Genomic DNA, 18,781 nt, shown 5'->3' with positions numbered 1-18,781 from the left:
ACTGCGGTGCTATAATGCTGATCACTGGACTGCCATCTGGGAGAGCGGCTTCTTACTTTATCTTATGACTTAAGTGCCCATATACCTTTAATGGACATCAGCCAATGACTTGTTCAGCCGACAGCTATTTCTCCCGACTCCCCAAATACTCAACATTTGCTTCAGCTGAGCATTCATGCGTTTCCATGGGGAGACTGGAGAAAGTTGGAGTCAGACTCCTCCGATGGTGGCTTCTCTCTTGGAAGAGCCAAAGGATCAGAGGCTAACATTTAATGTGCCAGATCCTTCTTTCCCCTGCCATCATCCATCGGGGCAGATTGGATAGGGCCCCATGCAGATACTACAGTCGTCCAGTCCCACAAAAATCAGCGGGTTTGGATGATTTTCCCTGATGTTTATCGGGGCCTTCTTTACTGTTACAAAATCTATACTTTGCAAAATCAGATTAACATGTCAGCTTCGGAGCCAGCACAAGTGTCTGCGGAGCAGAGCTGCCAGCTGGAATTAGTCTTTTTTCTGGACATCTTATCCAGAAATCACGGACAGTGAACCTTTTTTGCAGACACTCTGGAAAACCATAATGCTTGATAAAGATTATAAGAGATTCATGCCTACAGGTCAGATATTCATATGAACTCATTACTGGCGTTTACTGTAAAATGGTAATAACTGTGGCCATAATAATCTGCTCGAGTAACAACAGACTCAAAAAAATAAAATTATGGGTGCATCAATTTTTTCCCCACAGATACTAGAAAAAAGTGCCTTATTTTTTATGGACTGTCTAGGAATTTCTGGATGGTTACATAAAAATGTCTGAAAGTGTACTTAAATTTTCAGATGATGTTTCACAATAAGCTGCAGTGTGTGTACTTGAGGAATAACATGATTTATGGCCGTTATATGACTTGTATCCTATATTTTTCCCCATAGCTGCAGGATGTACATCTAATTCTTAATCCTCTCAGGACTAGTGGGGATAGTCTGCTACTGCGCTGCGTTCCATAGATTGCATCCAGAGAACTCTGTCTAGCAAACACAGACATATCATCATGGAGGACACTACAGCAGAGACGTGATTTCAGTGGCTAAAACACAATGATCTGACCATGCCTGCAGCTAATTTTAAGCAACTGTGTGATACTATGCTTTTGTCCACCCACCCCCTTCCCTCTGCTCTCCATACACTTCAATGACCACAATGACTCATCCCAATCCCCCCACTCCGCTGCAGGATGTACATCTAATTGTTAATCTTCTCAGGAATGGTGGGGCTAGCCAGCTACTGTGCTGCCTTCCATAGACTGCAAACAGAGAACTGCAGATCCTGCACTCTATCTAGCAAACACAGACATATCATCATGGAGGGCACTACAGCAGAGATGTGATTTCAGTGGCTAAAACACAGTAAACAGTTACTTAAAATTAGCTGCAGGCAGTGTGTGATACTATGCTCTTGCCCCCGCCCCATCCCCTTTCCCTCTGCTCTCCATACACTTCAATAACCACAATGACTCCTTCCCCTCCTCCACTACATGTTCTGCCATCATTCCAGTAACACATTTGACAGAAGGCAGTGGACCGCAAGTTCGGAGGAAGAGAGACCCTTAGTGACCAGTACTTTTAGAGTGAATTTTCAGCACAAAAACATAATTTTAGGACCTAAAATTCAGGTAAACAAAGTAAATCGTAGTTTTGTGACAAATCACACTGGCTATCGTTTTAGCACAGCTTGTTTGAAAAGTGAGTGACTAATTTAGTCATTCAGGGGTCTTTTTTTTCATCCATAATGCATATTTATTTAAAATATAGATGATTGATGCCCCAACACAGAGGTGTATAGAGAAATCATATTTGCTCCATTCACTGTCTTCGGAGATTGCCAAGCAATGCACTCAGTATCTCCTTCATTCCCAGAGAAGAGAATAGAATGGTGGTCAAGGCATGTGTGCACCACTCTAATCATTAGGGGGAGTTGAGGTGCATCATTCTCATGATTCCTCGGGTGATAGTCTATCACCTGTCCTGTGGATAGGTGATACATTATTTTGATGGAATAGCCCCTTTAAACTGAATATCAGCTGTAAAGGAGCCAGCACCAGAGACCCTTGGACACACTGCTGTAGAACCTTAGACTGCCAGAAGGCTGACTGATCCAGAGAAGAGATAAGGCTAAGGAAATCACTATAGTCACCCTCCTGACCCAAGACAAGCTTGGTTTGTGGTATTGGTGACTCCTGCGCAACTAAGCAGTAAGTGAGTCCGGGCTCCACATAGATGCTAGGTGTACACACCAGAAAAGAGACAGTTTGTTAATAAGCAGGCCTGCTATAGGAGTTAGGACTAACAGTACAGACAATGGAAATTGTATAAGTTTCAAGTGATCGAACCCTGCTCATGGACTGTATTCCTCAACGTTACAGGACAGGCAGTTATGTCCTACATGTTCGGGGTGTGTATGAAGGGAGATCGCGAGTGGATCCTGCTTCATACATGCGGGTGATGTCTGTTTCTTGCAACAGCTCTGATAAGCCGCCCCACTGATCGGAGCTGTTAATCCTTTAAATGCCGCTGTCAATTCTGACAGCGACATTTAAATCTCTCAAATCGATATTCTGGGGTGCCGTACGGCCCAGCCACGATGAGATCGCTGGTTGCCGTGTGGGTGTCATGGCACCTGGGGGCCTTCTGAAAGGTAAGAAAAGTTAAAAAAAAAATCCCTTTTGTGATATTTATATTAAAAGAATCTAAATAATAAACAAAAATACATATTTGGAATCGCTGCGTCCATAAAAGTCTGATCTATTAGAAGAACGCATTATTTACCCTGCACGGTGAACGCAGTCAGAGAAAAAAACGAACGCCAGAATTGCGCTTTTTAAGCCATCCTGTCTCCAAGAAAAAATGTAATAAAAAGTGATCAAAAAGCTGTATGTACTTTACAAGTATGTTGCCAAAAATGTAAAAAAGTTATGGCTGTCAGAAGATAGCAGCAAAAAATAATTATAAAAAATTAAATATCTTTGGGGAAAAAAAAAAAGTCGTACAGAAAAGAAAAAAAAAACTATATAAATTTGGTATCGTGGTAATTGTTCTTACCCATAGAATAAATTTATTAGGTAATTTTTGTTGCAGTGTGTACGCCGTAGAAACAAAACGCACCGAAAGATGGTGGAATTTATTATTATTTTTTTTCCATTTCACTCCACTTAAAAGTTTTTAGAAGTTTTTCAGTACATTAAATAGTACCACTGAAAAATACAATTTGTCCTGCAAAAAACAAACCATCAGACATCTACGTTGATGGATAAATAAAAGGAGTTATGATTTTTTATTTTTATTTTTTAAAGGGGGGAGGAAAAAACGAAAAAAAAAAAGCTTGGTCACTAAGGGGTTAAGGGGACACTCCACCATTATTACATGCATTACTCGGTTCTTAAATAGAGATTGCATATTTTTGTAACTCCTTCTTCTACATCCTTTCCTGCATCAGAGTTGCGATGCCAAGACCCGCGACACATCAGCAGATGACTTGTAGTAAAGCAGCTAGCGCAATTCAGAATTTAAAGGGATGAAAGATTCTTTTAAAGATTTGTTTTTCTGGTAGAAGTTTTTGCCCGGGAACTTGTCTGGTCCTTTAGACTCAATCCATTTCATCAATCTCTTTGTTGCAGGCGAGTGACTAGTCAGTGTTTGCATTTCATTAGCGGAGCAGAGTCAGTCGATAGACTTAAGAATACCTTTTGGATGACATCACTGCGCACGCTTGTAGATGCCTGTATCAGACAGTCTCTCATCGCGGAGACCAGTTCTCGGAATGACTATAATGCACATTTCATAACACTTCATGAGAAATTCTTTCATCACTCTTTGCAAACTCATGTTAATTAGTTACTGGGAAGAAAACCAAATTTTGTCATGCAAATTTTGTAACACCGGCACGGGAATTAAAAAAAATGATACACATAAATTACAACCGGAGAACACGGCCAGAAACAGTGTGTGTTCCTTTTCAGGAAGGAAATTGTAGAAAGCATGGTTCGTGGTTAATGATGCAATGATACGAGGTGAGAGAGAGGTTTAGAGGGTTAGAATGACAGCAACCGGCAATTTCTTTTTTTTTGGGGGGGGGGGGGGGGAAGTTATTTCTTTTGTTTCTTTCTATATGAATAGCAAGAAATAGAACTTGGAATTGGCATAAATAAAAACTTTAACAACAGGCGTCAGTGTTACCTGCTGCAGCAGGAAGTTATTGTATATTTGAATATAGTTTTATAGGAACTAAGCTAGTTTGAGGGGAATTCTACCGCACACAATCCTCGCCGAGATGTGATGAACTAACAAAGACTTTTCTCATTCAACTTGATGTTGGAAATTCCATAATGTGTAAGAGGTGTTACAACTGTTCCAATGACGGCTTTGATGGTAACTTGCAAGATGTCTATAACCTATGAAAATTAGCTAAAGGGGTTTGCTGGGACTTTGGGAATTTTTTTTTTTTTTTTTTAAACTCGAAATTAAAAAAAAATAAAAAAATATATATATAAATATATATATTCACCCATCACAGGGGCCTGATGCCTGCTGCTTGGAACCCCTGGGGCAACCGACAACAGGTGGTCATATGTTGTACATTGTGCATGTGACCACTCAGCCAATGACAGGCTTCAGTAAACATGGAAGAATCACTGCTGAAGCCTTCAATTGCCTGGTTGGTCATGTGCACAATGAACGAGGCATGACCGCCACTTTAATTCTTCCGGGTTCCCAGTAGCGGGCACTGTGGCTCCAGCACTGGACAAGGTGGGAGCCTATGAAGTAGGAGAGAATGTATTTTTAAATTATTTTACACAAGTTTAGGTAAAAAGTAATACATTCTTATTAAATGGCCTACAAAGTCAGCGATTGGTGAGCTGCAGTTTTGGCTTCATATACAACTCAAGTTGGCAGTTCCCAAAGTGCAAGCTATTCGGAGCGTTGGCACTGATCGAGCCTATAGTTTTGGATCACGCAGCACTAACTCTCCAATGGTTCAAGTTAAAAGGGGGCTTTCCGACTTATAGAAAGGATTTACAAAGGGCAGGACGTGGTTATAAATAACAAACTAATTCTATTCCCCGGTCTGATCCTCACCGGTGGTCTACATTTACACTGCAGCTGTGACCTTCTGTATACACACATGACCGTGGCTGCCAATCACCAACTCTGCAGTCTAGAGCTATATCTCAGTGAGGCCATTGATTGGCTGCAGCCAGTGTAAATACACCGGTGGTGAGGAACGGAGTGACGTTGCTGAACACATTGGGGAGGGTGGCAAGTATAATTTAGGGCCCATTCACACATATTCGGTCCTTATTTTTTACTGACTGAATACGGACACCCCATGGACCAATTGTTCATGGACCAAAATTGAAAATTGTGCACTAAAGTCTATGGGTGTGTAAAAAAAAATAAATGCAGTGAATATGCATAGCATCCGTATTCTGTGGGTTGTGACAAAACTGGCATTTTTTAGGCCTTAAGGGTCTTTAGTGTGCACATCTAAGAATACACATATATACCGAATATGCAGTGAACGCAGCGTGTTTTTCACAGATCAAAATTGCATATGGCCGTGTGAATGAGCCCTTAGTTCTTTTTACCATTTCCTGTCTTTGTAAAGTTTTTCTATAAGTCGGAAAACCCCTTGGAATTTCCTCCACCTTTAGTCTAACCCCTTTTTGTCATCTGAAATCTGACCAAGTGACCTGCCCCCGTTATAAGAGAAAAAAAAAAAAGTCTGCTAGGGATTCCTACCAGGGCTATGGAGTTGGTGGTCAAACTCAGTGACTCCACAGCCCTGGTTACTAGACCACCCCTTCACTAAAGGTAGGCGCCTGCCCAGCTGATTGCCACAGTCCAGCTCCTGGATCCTCCAACGATCAGCATGAAGCTCGGTCTGCCCCCACATTTTCTCCGCAGACCCTGTAAAATTACATCCCATGTATAGCAGCCATGTATTTTACTATTTCATCCCTCATATAGCGCCAACGTATTCTGCGGTGCTGCACAGAGAATGTCATCCCTCACAATCTAAAGGCTCATTCATACATGCAATTTCGGTCTGTGAAAAACTGACCAGTTTCGCTGTATGTCGCATTCGTTTTTGATGCATACGCAAGAAGGACCAATCAATATAACTTTTTTATTTTCATCATCATCTGGCAATATGCATTAAAACAAGGCCAGAAGCGGAATATGTTGGCGCTACATAAATAGAGATCATTATGAAACATTAGTGATCACTGGGGTGATGGGAGGTGTGTAAATCCGCCCGCGTGAATCTGGCCTTAGCGTGCCATCTTAAGAAGAATCTGAGATCGTTTAGCTCCAGTGAGCGAATAGAACAGATGTGAAAAATGAATGGTCCCGAGGCTAAATGAATAAAGAGGGTGATGTGTTTACTCAGAGAGGTGTGTTAACGGCGTCTTCCAAAAGAGCGCGCGTATAAATAACGGCAGATTAAACAATTGCCTAATTTCCAGTACACCTCCTCGCCGGCGACGGCTTTGTTTGCTGCACACAGCCCTTCTGCACATGGAGTACTGTTAAGGGCTCTTCAATCTCATTGTTCTCCTTCTCAGGATTCCTAATGTTGTAAGGTGCATGCTGGGAATTCTACTTCACCTGCGTCATGGCCACCGGCTGCCAAACCTGCCCTTAATGAGAATCTGTCACAAGAGATCTTGTCGCTAGTTTATCACCTCATTACATACTACCTGGTCTATCTATCTATGTACCCGGGTCTAAGCGGCAGGACTTCAGGGGTCTTATCTCACTATTACAATCTTAACAAAAAAAAGAGTAAGAATTTAGAATGCAGCTCTGGAGTACAACTCGTTAGGTAACGAGACCAACGAGCGCAAACAACATATCTGCAAAGCTGCTCAATATCTTACATGGATTAGAGTGTCAAATTATGTTTAAAAAGCGCATTATATTGTAAAGAAAGCCAATTGAGAATTAGAAGGATCTTGTCCGGTACCCATCGGTGGCCGGGCTGCAGATACTGCGTATGACAGAGGGCAGAAATTGGTGTTTCTTTCACCTATGGCCCTTTTACATGGCAAGATAAATTGAAACGAGCATGTGACCAGCTGTGAGGTAGTAATCGATCGCCTGGCCTGCGTTTATACTGAACTATCATCGGGTAGTTTGAGCGTTCGTTGGATCATAACCGCCTCTCGTCATCCTGTCTGCCGCTGCTTTCTAGTCCGCAAGTCGTTACAGCGCTCGTTTACCCGAAAAGGATTTGCAGCAGACGATCGATAATTTTCAGGTGCACATAGATCTGATAAGTGATAATTATAATCTAACGATTTATTGCTGATCGTTCAATCGCTGCCCGCGTTTACACCTAATAATTTTCATGCAAACCACTCAATCTAATGACTGCTCACACGATAAGCATGCTGTGTAAAGCCTGGTTTAGACACGACTATTGCTCAAAAAATTTTTATGCGATTTTTGAGCAATAATCGTTGTGTGCTTTTTGCAAGGTGGTCGCTCAAACGTTGAGCAATCACCTTGCGCTCCAAGCGGGGCCGCTTGTCTTCTGCATCCAGCTGTTCCCCACTCAGAGCGCCTGGCTGTTATACAGCCGAGTGCTCCGTGCGGGGGATGCAGCAGACAAGAGGGGTGGACCTGCTTGTCTTCTGCATCCAGCTATTCCCAGCTCGCAGCGCCCAGCTGTTATACAGTGGAGCACCCCAAGCGGGGTATGGCGAACACAGATGGACAGCTGTGTTCTTCATACCCCGCCTGTCTTTAGGGAGCGGGATACAGCTGAAACAATAGTATCAGCTGTATCCCGCTGGGAATTCCTGATAACTGATTGCTGATCTTTCAGCATGCTAAAAGATCAGCAACGGCTTAACGAAAACTGCATGATGTCAGTGCAGGTAGACACAACGATTATCGCTCAAAAGATGGCTTTGAGCGATTTTTGAGCGAAAATCGTTGTGTCTAAAGGGGCCTTAAATGCACCACTTAAGGCTTTTGGTCTGTGTGATTCACGGATGGGAATCAGACATGCAATGTCCACTGCCTGCAGGGATGTCCGTGTGCTGTATGATGCAAGTTGCACCCGAGAATTTTGGGCAACTCGCAAACGGCAATGTAAATCTGACCTTATGCTGATTGGTTGAGTAGTTTACAGTGCAGCTCATTAATATTCATATACTGCCCGCCCCTCCTGCTGATTGACAGGTCCCTCTATATGCACAGTAATACAGAGAGACCTATCAATCAGCGGCAGGGGGAGATGTGATTGGAGCTGCAGCGGACTCCTCCCTGCGGTGTGCTGCAAATTTTGAAACGTTCTTTTTTCAAAACCATTGAAGCGACCATTCGGGCCTGGAGAAACAAAGATGACCACACCACTGCTCTGACTACCTGATGCACACTGTATATAGTATACATCGGTAGTCTATGGCACTACGTGCTGATCTGACTGGCCAACACTAATGATGTGGGCATCATTGGTCAATACATGTAGGTGTAATCTCTTGGACTATTGATGCATACTTATACACAGTGTATGTTAGGTTGTCAGAGAGGCTGCTGTGGCCATCTGTGTTTCTCCAGGGTCTTTTAAACAGATGTGTGTCACTAAACTGCAGTGTCTGCAGCCCAGGCACCATTAGTGGGCTGATTGGTGATATAGTCCCTTTTGAAGGGCACCTGTTTTTTATTATTAATTAAAATCAAACAAAGCAACATATTCCATCTATCTCATCAGTTTTTAATTTCTGATTGTAGAATTTTTTTACTCTGTTCTCTATACATGACTATTGGGCAGCCATCCTTCCTGAGCTGCATTTAACAGCATTTAGAGATATTCTTTGCAGCAGCTTCATGGGTCATTCACAAAATGGACAGGAAGGCCCCATTGACTTGTATGGGAGACTGTTCTAGACATGCTCTGTGCGGAGGTGATTGTGCAGGGATGTGGGTAGATGGTCCCAGCTTATACCTATTGTGAATGGTGGACCCTGTGTTATCTACATATAGGTGTTACCTCTCAGTGTAATACTGCCTGTGATGTTAGGGAGACATGGCGGCAAAGCTTTCTCTACAGATCAGGAAATGTCAACTTATTAGGCTCTGTGGTCAGTGTGAAAAATGCGGGATTTTAGGATTTTACTTTCTTCTAAATATAGATTGTGACCAAAAGTGAAAAATAAAAAAAAATCACCAAAAATTCTTAATATGTTTAACACAAAAATGTGTTTTACATAAATTGGTCATTTTCTGATGATACCTTCCCTTTGAATAAAAAAACTAAACTAAACAAGACAAAAAAACACCATACCACATCACCACCAAACAAAACCCACCCTTGCCTCGGCTGGGCTGGTGTTTGTACGGTTTTGTGGGATGCCGAGAATGCTGGCAGTGATTAGTATAATTGGATAAGGGGGTTGCATGAAACTTGTAAAATGTTGATTTTTTTGCAGTAATAGCACCTCTCCTACCTCCAGGCTCTGTGCAGTATTGCAGCTCAGCAGTCATATAGCAGTAGTGTATTTGGATGAGTCAGCAGCAGAATTAGCAGCGCTGAGTCATTAACTTGTGGGGAATTGACGACTGGCTTAGGTTGGAATCATTTATAGACTATAGTACAAACGTAGCCAACTCAGGTTTACAACAAAGCGATGGAACATATTTAGCAATCGCTCGGCTCCGTTCTATGTTATGTACAGATGACTTACAACCGCTGGCAAGTATTCAACTAGAGAAAGAAATGAATGAAGGAAGTGACCACTTGCCGTTAGGGTGATATATTTGTCTTTTATCTAAATGGCTCCAACACCCTGTACTGATTCATTCCATTATATACTTCTGTAGGGGAATGTGTATTTTTTTTTAGCACATCAGTCCCCCATGGAGCTGACAATCTAAATTCCATATCTCATACACTTGGGCCAATTTTCTATCGGTATGTTTTTTTGGAGTGTGGAAGGAAACCGGAGTACCTGGAGGAAATAGAGAACATAGAAACTGTAGGGAGATGTTACCCGTGGTCAGATTTGAACCCAGGGCTCCAGTGCTGCAAGGCAACAGTGCTACCCTTATACCCACCACTATCTGGGGGCACTGTTTCAGGGGTATTTTATAGTGGCCATTCAGACTAGTGGTCATTCTTTTTACTACAAGGATGGCTAGTCTGCCAAAACAGGAGCCACAGCAACTCTCCATTCTGGCTCATACAGGAAGGTCCCTTTTACGATGTTCATATCCCCTAATGTCTTCATAAGACAACCCCTTTAAGAGCCCGCTAGTAGAAGCTGTTTTCACCTAGCCTTTTTCTTTTGTAGCTGTGTGAAGGGAAACTGAGAATTAGGAGCTCTAACAAGAAAACGGCTCAAATCCATATAGGGATAAATGACTGCATAAAACAACATAAAAGCTTCTATTTAGATATGTACATTGTTACAGTTATGTTTATTTCCTTATACGCACTAAGTGTCACTTGGCAGAGGTTAGAAATACTTACAGCATGCTGCATGATATACGGCTGGGGCTGCATCCAGGAGGGACTTGGCACCTAGAAAAAAAAAATTAGAACCACCGTTAATTGCAACAATTAAGATATTCAAATTTCTCATAGTCGGGTTACCGACAAAAGTAGCACTTTATTATCCTACGAAAAGTAATTGGGCACCTGAGCATCAGTCAAGGTAGTATTTATTTCCATGTGTTAATACTTAGAGGCTCCTTTGGCCCTAATGACATTGGATACTCTCTGTGGCATACTTTCCACTAATGTCTAATACATTTCAGCTGGTATTTCCCTCCATTCATCCTGTAAATGTCTGGCTAGTTCTCTCAAAGAAGATGGACGCTGTTCATATTTCCTGACCCGATGTTCCTGCTCTTCCCAGAGATGTTCAGTAGGTTCAGGCTGGGACTCTGTGCAGCCGGTCCAATCGTGGAACATCCATATCCTCAAACCAATATAAAACCGTATTGGATTTGTGACAAGATGTATTCTCTTGTTAGAAGTATTACTGACAACTTGTTGGCAGCAGATTATTGTCTAGAATGTCAGGGTACACCACCATGTTCATGGTTCTTGTCACTACAATTGACTGGCTGACTGAGACCATCCCATGTAGTATCCCCAGATCATAACGGAACCTCTGCCATACTTAATTGTTGGCAAAACACACTCAGGCAAAAGGCGTCCTCCACACCCGGTATGTCCAGCGGATATGAAGATGGAGTAGTGTGATTTATCACTCCTTAAAAAATTCTTCCATTGCTCAACTGTCCGATGACGACGCTCCTTGCACATAGTAACATGGGCCATTGCACTGCACTTCATGTTGGACGGCTTCTCTGCAGCGACATAACCCATATATCCAAAATGTGCAGTTGCCATCACAAACTATGACTGACACCTCCCATGATCTTCATGTTGTGTAGGATAGTTTGGGACACGTGACATGCTATTAAGACATGGTCTAATCTAATAGCGGCATCCAAATACTTTTTGGTAGGATGGTGTAAAATACATCTGAAGTATGACATAACTTCATTATGACTAACCTAGCAAAGAAAATCCCAATTCTCATGACTTTGCACCTTTTTTGAATCTACCCCCTAATTTTCCTTTTTATCTATGGTAGCCGCCATCTTTTCATGGATAAACACGTATGTGTTCCTCTTGGTTTGAAAGTTGGAAACTCTGCAATTCTAACTTTGGTTGTCTAACTAATTCTCCAGCACGATGGCAGAATTAGTCACTGAAGCTCGCTTCTGGGGAATCATGACTAATATGCAGAAATGCAAAATCAATTATCTGCTGCATGCAATGTAATTCTAAGGCTCGCAATTTCCTTTGATTTACTAGATTTCCGTGGACAGACACATTAAGCCTCATGTTGGTACGTAATCTGCATGCAAGCCATCACTCTGGTACTATAAGGACTCATGCACACAACAAAGCTACGTGCATTGAAGCTGCATGTCAGACACAGATTTTCTACAGATCTGTATTATGCCATGAAAGCACTGTATGCATCCAAATGAAAACCAAGCCACATAGAGGTAACGGATAGACCGGGGGAGGAGCAGCCTTGGATGGTCCCAACCCTTTTGCTACTAGTAGTGATGAGGAAACTTTACAAAAGTTTGGTTTGGCTAGTTTGCTGAATCTTGGCAAAAAGGTTGGTGCGGCCCAAATTAGTTCAAACCGAACCAGAACTTCGTCAATGCCCTAAAAACTGTTGTCTAAGAGCCATAAAAGCCCTGCATAACACTCTTAGGTCACCAAGGAGTGTATCTTAGTACTTTGGAGCTGTTTTAAGGCAAAGTTAATGAAGAAGAAGAATAGGAAGAAAAAGGAGGAAGAAGGTTTGAGTTTGTGCGGAACCAAATCTTTAGCAAAGTTTGACCCAAAACAGGGTTTGTCTCTTTCAGTCCGCTCAACACTACTACTACTGCTACTACTCATTGCTATCAAGCAAAGTGCTAGAGAATCAGCCCAAAAGGCATGAAAATAGTGTGGAGGGGGAAAACAAACAAGCTGCTCTATTCTGGGGGGCCAAACCAGAACCATAATATGAAAATCTGCAACAAGTGTGCTGTATTTAAACATGGCCTAAGGAATTACTAGTCTAAATATTGCTGAAGAACATTCTGGTGCAGCAGAAATACAACGACCGCTCATTTATATAATATGCTTCCATAAAAAGCAAGAACGGTCAGACACGTACAAGAATAAAAGTGTAGACCGGACACTTGTTGGCAAGCTTTCCAAAGAGCACACACTGTTCTTGCACTCAGTACTAAAACGGACAATGTCATAAGGGTGGTCCTGCGAGTTTGAGGAATCTTATCTACTGTGAGGAATGGTTTGTACTTATGTACTAAATAAATGCAAAAAAAAACAGGAAGAACCAAAGTCACAAAGGAAAAAACAAAACAAAAAAAGGCTAATACTAGCAGCAAATATTTAATGCTGAACCCTGCTGTCCGGGTGTTACTGTATGCCGCAATATACATTATTTCGGCTCTGCCATCTGTTTTGGAGATCATATAGTGCAGGAGGAACAGAAGGAATCAAGTCTGGTCTGTGTCTAGACACGGTAAACAGAACATTTTGTAATTCTGTAGCAAGGATGGTAAAAAAAGTGTAGCGATTCTGACATCTGTATCTATGCTACAGTGATAGACAACTGGAAAGGGATGTTAACGGAGAACAGATGGATTCTAGATCGCATCCCTTTTAGGGTGTCATCATCAAATATAGAAAAAAAAGCAGGTATGGGGGCTTCTTATTTGTGATCAGTGACTGTAACCTAGCTACATCATCTTAACCCTTTGAAATCCAATTTCCCTGCCAACAGCACCAGGAAAGCACATGGTGGATTCCTTGAAATTACTCAACAGAAACGCATAAGAGTGACTGTCATGATGATTTTATTAGCAATGCTTTGAAAATAAAATGTGAGTTATGCGTGCTTCACATCGGGAAGCTCATTTGTAATAATCATGTAAATATATGTATATTGCTATATTATAAATGTATATTTATATTATAAGACTATTCATTTCTAATTCCGCTGATAGATGGATATCACTAGAGAAATTAGAAATGAAGAGTCTTATGATGTCAAATGGAAATGAATGGAGCATGCAGAACAGCCTCTGACCGCAAAGCTGCGCTGTCCTGCCTAGGGTAATATACATATGCAGAACAGCCTCTGACCGCAAAGCTGCGCTGTCCTGCCTAGGGTAATATACATATGCAGAACAGCCTCTGACCGCAAAGCTGCGCTGTCCTGCCTAGGGTAATATACATATGCAGAACAGCCTCTGACCGCAAAGCTGCGTTGTCCTGCCTAGTGTAATATACATTTGCAGAACAGCCTCCGACATCGAAGTGCTGTCCTGCCTTAGTGTTGGAAATGTGTCGGACCTCGGCCAATATCAGAGCTATGCAGGGAAATCTGAATGTCTGATGAAGTCGAACACTGGATTGGAAAGGGTTAAGGGAGGCTTCAGGGGAATCTGTCATTGGAAAATGACATACTGTTTAAAAAAAAAAAAAAAAAAGCTTGCTATAAAAGCTTGATTCAAAAATTGTTGGTGTTTTTCAGTTGTCCATATTACTATGTATATAAAAAAACAATTTTCACTCAAGTCAGTAAGTCTACTAATAGCCTGACACATCATGTTCTATACAGCAGCCTCGTGGACCACAGAGTAAACTGCAGGGAACACATTGACTTCTATAGGTGAATGTTGTAGGCATACTCATGTGAGTGTGCGCAGGGAGAGGAGGAGGTGAGCTGTGACCGTCGCCTATTGTGAATGGCAAATCCTGTGTTAAGGATCGTTCACGTCTGCGTTTTGATTTCTATTTTGAATAGATCCATTCTTTAAAGAAATGGGACAGATAGCAAAGCGGAGTTCAAATGGAAGCAAAAGGACACCACTGTTTCCAGTAGTTAAATCTGTTAACAAAATAAAAGACAGTTTATTTTCGTTTGCTTCCATTTTTAACAGATCCGTTTTTTATTCTTTTGTCTTTCCAGCCTTTTACACGCTCATTTAAAAAAGAATCCAATAAGCGGACATCAAGACCAAAACCTTTCCGTTCAGTTCCATTATCCATTAACTGTAATGTTAAAAAGAAGGATCTGTTTGATATCTAATTTTAAAAGGAAAGAATTGCGTAGACTGCGCAAAACGGGAATCAAACAGAACAGAAATGAACCGAGCGTAACTGGAGCTCAGAAAATAACACTTAAATTGATGGGACTTGAAAATGAAACCATTTTTTCAGTTTTGCAGCTGCTTTGACGAAAATGCAAAGCGGAAATCAAAAAATGGTGAGGTGAGCCCTTATCTATATATAGGTGTCACCTTTCATTGTAATCCTGTCTGTGATGATAATGAGATGATTGCTGAAAAGCCATCTTGACAGAGCTGGATGTATCAGACTATTATTAGGTCTACTGGCCAGAGAGAGAAAGGATGTCTTAAAATATACATAGTGACATGGAAAATTATAAAAAAGAATACAAAAAAATGAAACATAAAACCTTAATTTAAACAATAGGTCACTTTCTGATGACACAGTCCCTTTAAGAAGTGTGAACGCAATCTCCTGCCTTATTACAGGGTCAAGGATGCAGATGTGTCCCTCCACTTTGCTTTATACTACAGTTCTGCCTGCTTAGTTTGGTTGCCATATATAACACACAAGCTCACCAGGGAGCCAGTACATGAGGATCTGATTTTAATTATAGCATGGATAGAAGGATTATAATCTTGAAGCAATTTAGCTACCAGCTCCTTTAACCCCTGATATTGAATATTCCCTAAACTTATGAGCTATCTGTAGGATTAAACATGACTAAATGCCCAAAAAGCTTTGCAAACCTTTGTGCTTGAAAAATCTATACACACATATCTTACAAAGTCCCTGCATAAAAAACAATAATGTGCTTATCTGTTTTTTGCATAAAGTTTTTCTTGTTGTGTATTTAGAAAGCATCATACTTGGTTTGCAGTATCTCTTAAGTTTCTGGCTGAGAAGTGTTCTCAGTACTGATCAGCTGGTCTCTCATGAATGCACACAAGCTCAGCTTTCCTTTCCCCCTTGTCTTTCAGAGCTGAGTAGCATAACCACGCCCACTCAATACTACACAGCTCCCTTATCCTCTCTCTGAGTAGCTGCTGGTCCATGCCTCCTCACTGCTGATAAGAGCAGAAAATTCACCCAGAGTGAATTATATCCTTCTGTAATTGTAGCTTTCTTTGTCTTCCTGATCTCCTCCACCACCCACTACTACTGGGGCTAATATTGGGGATGCTAATACTACTGAGGCCACCAATATAAGGGGTCACTATTGCTACTGGTGCTAATATAGGTGACGCTATTACTACTGGGCCACCAATATAGGGGGGCACTATTACTACTGGGGTTAATATAGGGGACACTACTACTACTGGGGCCGCAATGCGGGTCACAGCCCTCTGTAATAGTAGTTTCTCTGCTCTCGGTCTTCCTGATCTCCTCCACCATCCCTGGACACTGTCATACAGCCCTCTGTAATAGCTCAATGGAAAGGCAGAAAGTGCACATTCACAACAAGGGAGCAGGCTTAGGGGAATAGCTGAGAATCAACCGGACTGACAGAATTTGCTAAGATTTCAGTCCTCCAATCTGCAGTGCGTTGGAATACAATACAAGCATAGAAATCAAACAATCAGACATTTTTAATAAAAAGCAATTACAAAAAGTCTTCATTTCCAAAAACACATTAATTAAAAGAAAAAAAAAACGCAAAGGTGTACATCGCCTTTAACTATTGCGTAAATGCTCACTATATGAATTAAGTGAACCCCTGCAATCTCATGTGTATGTGTTTAGTGTACTAAATGGCGGCCTATATTGATATGTAGCAGATACCCTACAGAAGAAACACTATAACCAAACCAGCTGATTCACCATTGTAAGCAAACTCCCAGTTGCATGAGGAGGAATCTGGCTGAACTCTAATACGGCACCCCTGCCCACATCACAGCCCGAAAAACACATATTACCAGTGGTCTGTGGCCAGTCCTTGGAGCCACATTTTAATTCGACTTGCATATACCCAAAATACCATGGAAGTTTTTAATCTAAATCATAAACTGCCATTGTTCGTAATCAGAAACCTCAGTCAAGCCCTGACCACGCGTGTTCTAGGCCAAACCATGAGGTTGAAAGCAGCACAACCCGATGTACGCATTTCTGCCAAGGAGAGAAAATAATGAGTTTCCCTTTTTATGAGCTGCCATGGCATGGAAGCCCAGAATTTGCTCTGAAGCATTACTAATTTTTTTTTTTTTTCTTTCTAAATTTCATGATTTTATTTGCACGAAATTTCAAGATTTATTAAAAAAAAAAAGTTAAATTTCTCTAAGTGCAATAACTGGCAGGACGAAATGTTTTTACACTGGATACAATGGTTTCCTGGTTTGGCTTAAGGAGGAATTTTTGGGGCCTCGCTCAGCTTTTACTCATTTTTGGACTCATTTGTCTGTGATGCATGACTATACTTCCAGTTAAGCAAATCACATCTATTGTGTGCTGAAGCTTCTTGGAATTCTAAATAAGATGCTATTTTTTGGGGGAAGGAGACGTGGACTGCATAACTTAATACAGCTTTGTCAGAACCGCCTGATGATCTGTGTCATCGCACGGCTATATAAAACACACTGGTGGATTGGCAGCATATAAAGTAACTTGAAGGAGTTGGATTATCGGTAATTCCTTAAAGGAGTTATCCCAAAATCAAAGGTTAGCCTCTATCCACAGGATAAGACATGAATGTATAATCGGTGGGGGTCCCATGTACCCCCATCTTCTCACTGTAGTCCCCTGAAGTGAAGAGGAGATTGAATAGAGTGATGGTCGCGCATGGAAGATGTTGATCTATTCACTTTTGAGCTTTCCTTCGACCCCACTGAAGTGGCGGTCTTACATGCATGGCTAGCGCTCCATTCACTGCGTCTTGGTAGTTATGAGAAGAGGGGGACATGGGACTTGGGATCGGTAGGGGTCAAAGTGGTGATAGGGAATAACTAGATTTTAGGATAACGCCTTAAAGAGGACCTGCCATAGTTCTGCAACCACCATTGACTCTACTTCCACTCTTTTATTCACACTCATCCCAGTTTGGGCTCTTCTTAGATTTGGCTGCCGGTAGTATGACTCCTACAAGTTGGCGGTTATCATCGCTCACCGTCAATGGACGAGGTCAGACCTGACTGACAGTTCGACGTTAACTATTGACAGTGAACAGTTGGGAAAGCCCACCTTACATTGACCATGCTGGGAGCCAGATCCAAAAAGAGCCCGTATAGGGAACAGGGGAGACTATGAAGAAAAAAACAGTGATAATAGAGTTAGTGAGGTTGTAGAGCAGTGCAGCCAGCCTGATGAATTTATGACATGACATGTCCTTTTTAAAGGGGTTTGCCAGTATTACATATTGATAGTCTATGCTTCGGATAGGTCATTATTGTATGATTGGTGTAGTACCAACTTCTGTCTGTACCTATTGCTGCTGCTTGGTTAAAGGTGCTGTCCCACTTCTAGCTGTTTTGCTATAGGAAGTAGGCAGCTCCATACATTGACAGTGGTCAGGGTTGGTACTGCAGTCTAAGACCGACTGAAGTGAATGGGATTCAGCTTGCAGTACCAACTCAGGCCACAGCACCATGTACGGAGCTCTCTGCTTCCTACAGCAAAGCACCTAGAAGTGGGATAACCCTCTTAATGGTTCAGAGGTCCGGAAGTTTATGTTAATCTGCTAAATGGTGGGCATCTCATAGGTTGGACCCCCACCTCCACATTGATGGCCTATCTTAAAGGGGTTGTCAAAGTTATTTCTTTTCTGCACAGTAACTCCCGCCCTGCTACAAACATACATTCGCTTCTCATTCATCGATTATTTTATGCAGGCAAAAAAATAATTGTGTAATCATTTGCATGGCGTCACCTGTGAACAGCCACCGTTTCATTGGTATAGTGAACGTAAATGACTAAAATGAATGGCGAACGCAATTCTGAAACAAACTGCGAATGAGTTATCTGCCTGTATAAAGAGGCTGCACGAGCGAACTCTGATCTTTTGCTCGATTTAGGCTCTGTGCTCAGTGTGAAAAATGACAGATTTTAGAATTTTTAAAAAAATATACATTGTGACCAAAATTTAAAAAAATAAAAGTTACCAAA

At 41.6% G+C, this 18,781-nt stretch overlaps 1 protein-coding gene across 5 annotated transcripts in view; it reads right to left on the bottom strand.

Moving 5' to 3' along the window:
* RBMS1 (RNA binding motif single stranded interacting protein 1) overlaps nt 1–18,781 on the bottom strand; it is a 335,966-nt gene that overhangs the window by 16,739 nt on the left and 300,446 nt on the right. For all 5 annotated transcript variants that reach the window (XM_066575950.1, XM_066575949.1, XM_066575952.1 and 2 more), the window contains exon 10: nt 10,538–10,588. In XM_066575950.1, coding sequence (XP_066432047.1) covers nt 10,538–10,588 — 51 coding nt within the window. The remainder of the gene's footprint in view (nt 1–10,537; nt 10,589–18,781) is intronic.

This window comes from Eleutherodactylus coqui, chromosome 8 (genome assembly GCF_035609145.1).
Source record: "Eleutherodactylus coqui strain aEleCoq1 chromosome 8, aEleCoq1.hap1, whole genome shotgun sequence".
NCBI lineage: Eukaryota > Metazoa > Chordata > Amphibia > Anura > Eleutherodactylidae > Eleutherodactylus > Eleutherodactylus coqui.
Note: the sequence above shows the minus strand (reverse complement) of the source record. Positions and strands in the feature narration are given on the sequence as shown.